Source organism: Fistularia commersonii, chromosome 32, assembly GCF_037954325.1.
Source record: "Fistularia commersonii isolate RoL2024-O1a breed Wild chromosome 32, RoL_Fcom_v1.0, whole genome shotgun sequence".
NCBI classification, from domain to species: domain Eukaryota; kingdom Metazoa; phylum Chordata; class Actinopteri; order Syngnathiformes; family Fistulariidae; genus Fistularia; species Fistularia commersonii.
In genome coordinates this window covers 9,943,321-9,954,186 of record NC_141315.1, presented here as the reverse complement: position 1 = coordinate 9,954,186, position 10,866 = coordinate 9,943,321, and the positions used below count along the sequence as shown (strand labels likewise).

Here is a 10,866-nt window from a genome sequence, read left to right as displayed (position 1 = left end):
AGGTTGTTTTATGTCTGTTTCCATTGTACCTGAGAGCTACTATCTCAAAATTTCATTGCACTCTGTGTAATGACAATAAAAGTCCTGAATCCTTGAAAGAAAAAGTGAGTCATCAATAAAATGACACACAAAAAACAGATTCTTCCCAATAAAACAGCACTGTCAGTGCATTTATGTGTGCAGGGAGGGGGGCGTCACAGTGGCAGCCTCCTTAGTTTGCATCGCAAGATCTACACACCGACCTCAGTAAGGAAAAGGACTTTGTTTCTTTTGTACAACTTGTTTTGCTTTTGGGAAAATTTCACATTCATAAAAGGAAATAGATTAACAACAAACCGAACTTCACGGTCTCTCTTCAGGAAATGGATCGATACAGCGCGGCTATACCTACATGGACTTCAGAACCCGAAGGCAGAAAGAATCAACTTTATTTTGGAAAAGTTTGTTTAATATTTGTGTGTCTGTGTGTACGTGCATAGAGAGGAAGTATTTTAGTTATACGCTTTATATGGCTTTTTGATTATTGTATATATGTGTATTTTTGTGTTTCCCCTGACTAAACAGATTTGTTGTGTATAAATTTGTTCATAAAACACGGTAATGCAGTATTTTAGCTGTACTCTATATGGCGTTTTGATCATTATAGATGTATATTTTTATGTTATACCAGACTAAACAGACTTGTGTACATATCTGTCAATAAAAGAAAAAGGTAACGCAGAATGCCTTAGTTTAGTTTTATTCTTTTATGGCTTTTTGATTATTATAGATGTATATTTTTGTGTTACTCCTTGCTAAACAGATCTGTTGTATATATATATATATTTGTCAATAAAAAAAGGTAAACGCAGAACGCAGTATTTTAATTGTACTCTTTATATGGCTTTTTGATTATTATAGACGTATATTTTTGTGTTACTCCTGGCTACAAATTTGTTGCGTATATATTTGTTAATGAAAGAAAAAGGTAACGCAGTATTTTAGTTATCCTCTCTATAGATGTATCTTTTTGTGTTACTCCTTGCTCAACAAATTTGTTTTGAATGTATTTTTTTATTAAAAAAGGTAATGTAGTATTTCAGTTATACTCTTTATATGACTTTTTGATTATTATAGAACAAATTTGTTGTGTCTATATATTTTTGTTTAAAAAAGAGAAGATAACACAGTATTTTAGTTATATTGTTTAGTTATACTCTTTTAGGCGCGTTTCGATTATTATAGATGCGCATTTTTCTGTTACTCCTGGCTAAACAGATTTATGGAGAAATATTTGTTCATTAAAAACAAGTACGCAGAATGCTGTAGTCTAATTTTACTCTTATGAGTTTTTGATTATCATAGATGTATATTTTTGTGTTACTCCTTGCTAGACAGATTTGTTGTGTTTATATATTTTTGTTAATAAAAAAAGAAAAGGTAACAGAGTATTTCAGTTATACTCTTTATATAGCTTTTTAATGATCATAGATGTATATTTTTCTGTCACTCCTAGCTCAACAAATTTGTTGTGTATGTATATCTGTTAAAAAAAAGGTAACAAAACAAAAACAAACCAAAAAAAAGGTACACACCGGCCGCGCGCGACACCTCTGTGCGCCTGCGCAACGCAGACCGTAGCCCCGCCCCCTCCCCCTCCCCTCCCTCCCACCCTCTCTCCCCCTTCATTCCAGACGAAGGGGCGGAAACGACACATTTGGCTGTAGCTAACGGCTCAACAAGGAGGGAAAAAATAAAAAATATATAGAAATAACAAAAAAAAACGCCACGGCAGTGGGGAAAGCGAACGAAACCGCCTTATTCACCCCCCTGAAAGCAGCGCGTCGTTTTTTTAACCCCCCCCGTCCTCCTCTCCCCTCCCTCCTTCTCCTTCTCCTCCTCCTCCTCCTCCTCCTCCTTCCCCTCCGACTCGGCCCCCCCGGGCGGAACTCGTGAAATTCCGATTCATTTGTGAGTCACCGGTGAGTTGACCGTCTTTCCCTCCTCCCTCCGCGGCATGTTGTTTGGAAACGGGTTGTGCACTAGCGCTTGCTAGCTACCTGCCTAGCTAGCTACCTACCTACCTGCCTAGCTAGCTGGCTAGCTAGCTAGCGGGCTGCCCCCATCAAAAAAAAAATCAACAAAACATAACATTTTTTAAATTGTCCGTCTTCGTTCTTTTCGGATTTCCGGTTTTTCTTTCCGATTTTTGTGGTTTCGGAGTAGAAAAGGCGGGAGAGTCATACCGGAGGCAGGCGGCGAACGGGTTTCCACCGGCGGACAATCACGGGTAGCGTTTTTTCGCTACGGGGTTGCTAACGCGATACCAATATGGAGGAGATAGCGTTACCGAGCTAGCCGAGGGGAGGGGAAGGGGAAAGGGGTGCGCTTTGTCGTGTACTGTTTTATTCTCCACATTGGCGTGATTAAAAATCACCCTCTGCAAATAGTGTTTTAACCAAAAAGCGTAAATCGACTCTGCAACGCTTCGTGCATCCCCCCTCCCCTCCGTTCCGTCTCACTGTTGTGATTCCGCGCCGCCAGGTGTTGCAAAGCCCCCGTTCAGCTGCAGGCTCGACCGGGCTGGACTTCACCTCCTCCCCTCCGCCGCTGTTCATGGGCGATTGTTTTTTTTTGTATATACCATAATAATAATAATGATGATAATGATGGAGCTCAGGGGTTTTCAAAGTCTGCACCCCCCCCCCCCAAAAAAAAGGATGCAACCTCAAAATACGCATCCCAGTCACGAATCAAGAATGCATGCATGTGGAGATTAAAATGGCAAAACACCTTGCAACGAGCTGGTGCCTTGCATGCAATTAAAGGGGAAAATGTGCAAGAAATCCGTGTTAAATTCATGCAATCAAAGAAATGGTGAATTAGATGTGATTTGTGAGGGGACAAGACATGAGCTGTATGACATTTATCTTTGTGCTTGCGAAAAATAGCTTACTGCAGAATGCAGCGAGATTTCATGAAAATTAATTTCTGGCAAGGGATGAGATGTAAAGTTGCAAGAAATAAGTTCAAACTCACTGATGAATTACCCGAGAATGTCTTGAATATCATGAATAAGTTAAGAAGGGATCTTACACTTGGGCAAAAATTGCCTTTATGCCAATTTTTTTTTAAACCAAATGCAGAGAGTTTTTCAGTTGTAAGTTTACAAATGTGATCAAAACAAATATTTGCAGTCACACAGGTACTGTGTGCCGTCACTGTTGGCCTCAAACCTCCCCCTCCTCACACTTTGAAAACCCCTGAATTAAATGTGCAGTTGTTGTGTTAAATGCTAAAATATGTTCTAGTTTGGTTTGAAGACACTTGTTTTGTTTTTGCCTTCATGCTAAAGTACACACGTAGCCCCCTTGGAGATCGATGAGTGTGTCAGAAGGTTATGATACTTGGGTAAATGAAGGCAATGGAGATTAGCAAGCCTTTTAAATGGAATACTGTGTTACGTAGTTGTGTTAATCTACATTGCCTGGCATTTTTACCCGCGTATCCTCTCAATAAATCCCATCTCCAATGCTGTTCTCTCCTCTCTATCACATTGACTCCCGCTTGCTTCCATCACGCCACAATCTTGACGTTGACCAGGAAGCTGCTGGTCCCCCGATGAGTATGAGCCTGACTACAGAACCCTCTAACGATGGCCCCAGTGTTACAGAAGGTTTTACACATCATTATTTTTTCTAATATAAATTTCTCTGTATCACATGTCCTTTGTGCGGTAAGATGTGTGTCCACAGTAATATTTATTGACCAAGTGGCACTTTACTCTGTTTGTAATCCATTCATAGCCCCTTCCCACCCAGTTGAACCTGACAAAGTAATCTCTGCCGCAGAGAAAAGTACAAAATGTTGCTAATGCCACTGAGTTTTTGTACCTGCAGGCTTAAGGTGTTTTCAGATAGACGGTTTCAAAGACTGGGCCCGTTTTCGACACTAACTGTTGGCTAATTACTCGTGGGTCTGATCTGTCAGAGAGCAAAATGGCCACGGTGGAGAAGAAGGACAAGAAGGCGGACGATGTAGCGGAGGAAGAGGAGGAGGAAGAAGAATACGTGGTCGAGAAGGTCCTGAATCGGCGGGTGGTGAAGGGGAGAGTGGAGTACCTCCTCAAGTGGAAAGGCTTCTCTGAGTGAGTTGTCGTCGAGCCGTCACAGGAGGACAGCAGGTTCTGAAACTTTCTGCTGCGGCTTTTTGTCCTTGAACGGAGACGTCTGTCGCCGCTGGTAGAAAATCAAATGCTGCCGGTCAGTGTAGAAACAGTGTGGGGTCTCACTGCAGGACGCAAAAAGCAGAATGTTAAAAGCTTTATTTTTTGACTCCTATTTAAAAAAAAAAAAATGACAAAAACATCAATACAATTTTATGATTACTTATTTCCTGAACATTTTTTCATTGGGATTTTAACTTCTTTTATTATTATTATTATTATTATTACTATTATTATTATTATTGAATAATAAATTCTCAATGAATATCCAGTTTAAATAAGATATGTTTTTCCTCGTTATGGTCAGTTTAAGGCAGAGGTGGGCAAATTATTTTGGCTGGCGGGCAACATTTCTTATTTAATTTTTATGCGCGGACCAACTAGGCTAACAACGTGAGAATTGCAATTTAAATAGCTCAATTTTTTGGCATTTTATTTCAATTTTAACATTACCAATGATCATATAAATGTATCGACAGACATTATTTTGTGTGTAATCATCCATACAGAATTAAACAAAAGGAAAAAATAAGTTTCTAAATTCAATATTGATTGAAAGTACACGTGAAAATATAAAAAAAAAAAATGGTTTGGCGAACCGGATAAAAAAGCAAAACATGCCGTAAAATGCCCGGGTCTGGTTTAAGGCGTTACCGAATAATTTTGTTCTGCATTATTGTGCACTTCCAGCCGGGGCCACCAGGCGGGGCAGTGAATGCAGCTTGCTACTCCGCTCCCATGTGTTTACAATAACATGCAGATTGTCCGATGACGTCCACACGACCGCAGCGTTCCGGTCTCGGACACCAGATCGCAGTTAACGCCTACGGCGTGACGGTACTTTGATTAAAATCCCTCGAAACTGCATCCCCTTGTGTACTTTCTCCTGCAGCGAAGACAACACATGGGAGCCGGAGGACAACCTGGACTGTCCGGATCTGATCGCAGAGTTTCTGCAGTCCCAAAAGTCGGCGCACGAGGGGAAGAGGAAGGCGGCCGGGGAAGCAGAGGGGGAAGAAAGTAAAGCGAAGAAGAAAAAAGATGACGTAAGTCCCAGATCTTTGCCTGTTTTGTTTTTTTTTAAATTTTGTTTTAAGGTTGCGATAGGCTGTGGGGTCCGATGGTGACATAAATACCAGATTTATTAAATGTGTGACCTCGAGGTCACCAGCGTTCACAATTATTCACTTCACACTGAAGGACGGCTGTAACAGAGCACCACTTCTGAACGGGGATTCTGGACCAGGTGGTTAAAAATCCATTTCAAGAAGCCCATTTCCCCTCTCGGTCCATCGCACGCTTGAAAAATGGGATTTTTGTGAGGTTGTTTCTTCAAACATCTCACAGGAAATAACCATCACGAAGCTGACTAATATATATTTTCGAAGCAGGACCACCAAAACACTAGTTGGTCTGACTGACCTTCTGCTGACCTCGTTTGGCCAAAAATAATCCCAAGTCTTTATTTGCCGGATCATGAACGCGTCCAGGGCGGGACAACATAGTCCCAGACACAAAGACCCGTTTGTGGGCTCGTATTCACCGGTTAAAACTACTTTTTATCCAGATCTAATTAGAGCGGAGGTTCTTTGAAATGCATGGATGAATTAAATGTCCCGGGTTTCATGTTGCTGTTATCACGGGCCAAGTTATGATGGTAGATTGATATTAACAATAATCAGATTTTCTCAAAATTCACATAGAAATTCAGACACCCAGATCTCAGATTTGATCCGCGGCTCCAAACTGAGCCGGACATTGTTTCCTGTCACACACAGAATTATCAGCATAAATTGAAAAGTCTGCTGACTCACGATATCTCAGAACATCTTCAAGCTCATAACCGTTGAGCAGCAAAGGTTGTTTTCCTAAAAACAACGTTGCCTTCACTGTCTGCTAATAGCGTCGGGTGATTTCTTGTTTCGATGGAGCGGTCACAGAGGCCGCAAGGGGAAAAAAAAAAGGTTTTCAGCATAATTGGGCACTGATTACATCATCATTGGATCCATGTTGGGGTTACTAATGAGCATTTCTCAGAAGGATGAAGTGCACTTTGGACAATAAAAGTCCATCATATAAAAGGCCGCTTATTGATATTCTGTAGGTTTCCCACGGTCCTGGAAATCCTGGAGCAAATATATCCTCCAACATCATGAGGACATTGTCAGCCCCATCAAATCCTGTGGAGTTACCCAGATTATTATTATCATTTTTTACATTTATTTTGATGTTGGTTGTAAAATTTCCCAGTAGATCTGTGTGTTTCAAAGAAAATCGAATCATTTTTAATCAGGGGTCTTCAGGCCAAGCACCCCCAAACTTAAATGCATTGTTACTGTGTGTTATTCAAAAAACACAGGGCTTCATGTCTTCATCTTAAACACATGGATCATCCGCAGATGATCTTCTTCTCCTTTTGGCTTTTCTCATCAGGGGTCGCCACAGCGAATCAACCTTCTCCATCTAACCCCATTCTCCGGATCCTCCTCTCTCACACCAGCTACCTTCATATCCTCTCTCACTACGTCGATAAACCTTCTCTTTGGTCTTTCTCTAGACCTCCTTTCTCTGTATACACTCCTGCACTTTCTTATTCCACCACCAAGTCTCCTTATCTGCTTTCCTTCCAGATGACACACCAAGTACTCTCCTACCTGTCTCCCTGATAACACCAGCTGTTGTCCAATCATCTGGAAGCTCACCCCGACCACCCAGAAACCATGCAACACTCCTCCCTTTTCAGCTTCCACCACTTTGTCCTCTGCTCTGCCTTTGTCCTCTTCATCTTCCTTGTCACCAGAGTCATCCTACAAACCACCATCCCATGCTGTCTGGCTACACTCTCACCTACAACTACTTTGCAGTCACTGATCTCTTTCAGGTTACCTCGTCTATGCAAGATGTTGTCTACCTGCGTGCTCCTACCTCCGCTCTTAGAAGTTACCCTATGTTCCTGTCTTTTCTGGGAAAAAAGTCTTCACTACAGCCATTTCCATTCTTTTTGCAAAATCTACCACCATCCGTCCCTTTACATTCCTATCCCCTGTATACGATACCAGTGCTAATGTCAACATTTTTTATTTCAACATTAATGTGCAAACAAATAAGCGATGTCCTGTTTGCGCCCCTGCCGTACACAAACACATCCGCTGCCTTGAATACAACAACGGACAGATTCATGCGTTTTGTTTTTTTTTTTGTTTGTTTTTTTTTTAAGGCGTCTCCGGCGCTGTTGCTGAGTGTGTGTGTGTGTTTCCACTTCCATGTATCCATTTGCACAATATCTTAGAATAACATGAGTAAGTGTTTAAAGACATTGTAGTCTGTGTGGGGAAAATATATATTTTTTTAAAAAGAAATGGTCTAATCAATTAAAATGTTCACACACACCCTGCAATACCTCTGCAGACCCCCTAGGAGGCGCTGCCTCCATGTTAAATAATTCTCCCCTCAATCACAAAGAGTCACTGACTCTCAGTTGGAAAGCATTCAGTGGAAACTGGAAGTGGTCCACATCTGCACCGAAGCGGGCCGACCCTGCTGGAACGATGCTCGGCTCCTGACCGGACCTTGTGTTTTTCTGGGCCCCTCAGACAGAGAAGCTGAGGGGCTTCGCGAGAGGCCTGGATCCAGAAAGAATCATCGGTGCCACAGATTCCACAGGAGAACTCATGTTCCTCATGAAGTGGTTCGTATGCATTTATCACACCCAATCACACCGATTGACTGCATTTTCCAAATAACAACACGATAGACCCGCTTCCTGCTACTTAGCTTAGCACAACAAATAGTAGCCATCAATGAACTCGCTGCAAAATTCCAGAAACTGGTAGTGTTTGTGAGATTATAAATACAGCTGGTACTGCTTTTCTGAAAACCCAGCGATTTGGAAAAAGGTCCACCGTGAAAACATCAGCTCACAATTGTGATAATGAGCTTGAAACAACGCCGAAGAAACAAAATCTTACAACCGCGAACCCGTTATTTGTCGCTTCTGAACGAAAGGCTAAGACGGTGTTCAGAATGGGAGGTGACATTGGGATGCTAAGCTAACGGGCGGTGGGCTAATCCTAGCAGACTACATAGGACAGAAGGCGAATCACAGCATCTCCATGGCGACGTCTTTGTTTACAGGAAGAACTCGGACGAGGCTGACCTGGTGCCGGCGAAGGAGGCCAACGTCAAGTGTCCGCAGGTGGTCATCTCCTTCTACGAAGAGCGGCTCACTTGGCACTCGTACCCAACCGAGGACGAGAAAAAGGACGAAAAGAACTAACGCAGGGCGGTGGGGCGAGGAGGAGGAGGAGGAGGAGGAGGAGGAAAAAAAACTGTAGTTTTGAACTCATTGTACTTTGGACAGGGGGGTTTGGAGGGCGGGGAGGGGGCGGGGCCGAGACAAGCAAGACGCCATCGGACTCATTGGTCTCGTGGTGCGTATCACTCGTTTGATTCTGCTTTTATCTGGATATAATCTAAATGTATATTCAACAGGTTTGCTTGACAAGAAAAAAAAAACAAAAAAAAAAACCCAACCTGAAATGTTAAATGCAGTGTTAAAATTTTTTTTTTTTCTTTGTTTTCCAGAACCATCGATTTCAAAATTGCTTGAAGGTTATCGTGACTTTTTTTTTTTCCAGTTCTTTGGTCCAGTGGTCAGTCATCATGCTCTTACGGTCGTACCTTTTTCTTTGTTGGATTTTTTTTTAATCTTTAGTCTCTTCTGGAACATTCGTGTGCCATTTTTTTTTTACTTGGGATATTTGGTGCTTTCAAGGGTGAAACTCTTATCCTTTCTAGCTCTTTCTCTAGGTCTTGTTAGTTTAGCTGTATGTTATGGAGCCTTTTCAGTGCTACTTCTGTCATTGGTAATCATTGTAGTGTTTTTCATGTCTTGCTTGTCAGTTTTGGAGAATAAACCACTTTTTGTTACTGTGCTGTTTTACGTCGGCGTCACTTTTACTCGAGCAGACGTTACAATGAAGCCTGGTCCTCCAGGAACCCGGAGCTCGGACCGAGGCCGGGAGAGATCGAGTCACGTGATCGGCAACATTCTCAAACCTGTTCCTCCGGGCGGTTTGCACACAGTATCTAGCAGGTAAAAATACATTTCTGACTTCAGTTAGCAGAATCCCTGATTTTAGTCCAGAATTAGCATTTTTAGATTACAAACACCTCGTTGGGAAGCGCTGACGATTCTAGACCGTCTTCTCTTCACAACTTCCTCCATGAATATCGATTTTTAGACGATGCCTCGCTGTTGCTTTGCCGATATCGAGCTCCAGTTTTCAAGTCGTTAGCGGGTTTTAATGTCATATTTAGATAATCTGGATAACTGTTTCAACTACTAAAAAAAAAAAATTATATTTGCAGCGCAATGATCCCTGTCTGGATGTGAATGGTAAAAATGCGTGGTTCCAGAGCAGCTCACACTGTGCGACCGCCCGGCCCAGTCATGACGACTAGAACACAAGAGTCACAGGTGAAAATAAAAACACTTTATTAATCAATAAAAACAATTCTTGATTGCCAGCAAGTATCTCAAAACAGAAGGAACTACATCCAAACTGAAAGCAGAGGGTGAGACGGTTATGGAGACATTTTTCTTTCTTTTTTTTTTTTTTTTTCCTTTTTCTTTTTTAGGACAAACATGAAAATATTTACATAACAAGACAGACAAAATAAAAAGTGCACTAAGTATTAGCAGTACTAAATAGATTTGTTTTACTGGGTTACACTCAGGTAAAATGTTAACCAGTTTCATGCCTGAATATCACATTTAATGAGGACACTTCCCCGTTCAAAAAGACAAGATTTGGACATCATCGTCACCGTGGCAAACGCTCCTCGGCCTCTTCTACTGTTTTCTAGCCTAACTTCTATCTCGGCGGCGACGATTGACCTATTTGTGTTTTCTTCCCGAGGACGATGTGGAACACGTAGTGACAGAACGTCATTCAGAGAGACAAGTTAATAGCACTTCCACCTTGAGAACGTCTCCCCTCCCCCCCGAACCCACCCACCCGTTCTCAGAGAAAAAAAAACAAAACAAACTTTAAAGTGAGTCGAAACCAGCGTGAAATCAAGGCATTGTAGAAAGTTGAAGAGTGGCCACGAAACGCCGCCGCCGCCGTTTCACACATTCGGTTATTTGGATTGAACAACCCCCAAACACACACACACACACACACTCACACACAAACATACAACCCTCTGAACAGAGGACTCTCATGTGGATGCCAACCCGCACGGCTTTTACAGCAGTTACTCCAAAAAAAAAAAAAAAAAAAAAAAAAAATGCCTCCTGTGTGTCTTTCGGTCAGGGTGACGTTGGCAAATAAATTAATTAAAAAATAAATTAATTTAAAAAAAAAAAAGGGGGTCAGGAGGGGAGGAGGGCTCCCCTCCTCATGGTAGGGTTCCCAACCAAGGCGCCTGAGAGGAGAAATAACGCAAAAAAAAATAAAATAGTTGAACGGCAGCCGGGACCCGTCTGGAGCAGAGGGTCATTTTCCAGCGGGGAGAAGAAGTACCTTCTTGGTGTCTCGTTCTTTTTCATGATTTTTCTTTTTACTGATTTTCAGCCATTTCTATCCAATCCACAGAGCGAATCTGGCGAGTTAAAAGTCGCCGGCCCTCTGCTCCAGAGCTCCTCCGCCACGTCT

General features: G+C 42.1%; 1 protein-coding gene across 2 annotated transcripts; it reads left to right on the top strand.

The window, feature by feature from the left end:
- Positions 1-1,668: 1,668 nt before the first annotated feature.
- On the top strand, positions 1,669-10,212 carry cbx1b (chromobox homolog 1b (HP1 beta homolog Drosophila)). Of its 2 annotated transcripts, XM_086139985.1 has the most exons (6): positions 1,669-1,961; positions 3,583-3,655; positions 3,970-4,126; positions 5,097-5,250; positions 7,798-7,892; positions 8,339-10,212. In XM_086139985.1, exons 2-6 carry the CDS (start codon positions 3,601-3,603, stop codon positions 8,478-8,480), a joined length of 603 nt encoding a protein of 200 aa, XP_085996111.1. In that variant the 5' UTR covers positions 1,669-1,961; positions 3,583-3,600; the 3' UTR covers positions 8,481-10,212. The 2 variants fall into 2 exon arrangements, with proteins under 2 accessions (XP_085996111.1, XP_085996112.1); XM_086139986.1 differs by lacking the exon at positions 1,669-1,961 and having other exon boundaries at positions 3,564-3,655.
- The last annotated feature ends 654 nt before the right edge of the window (positions 10,213-10,866 follow it).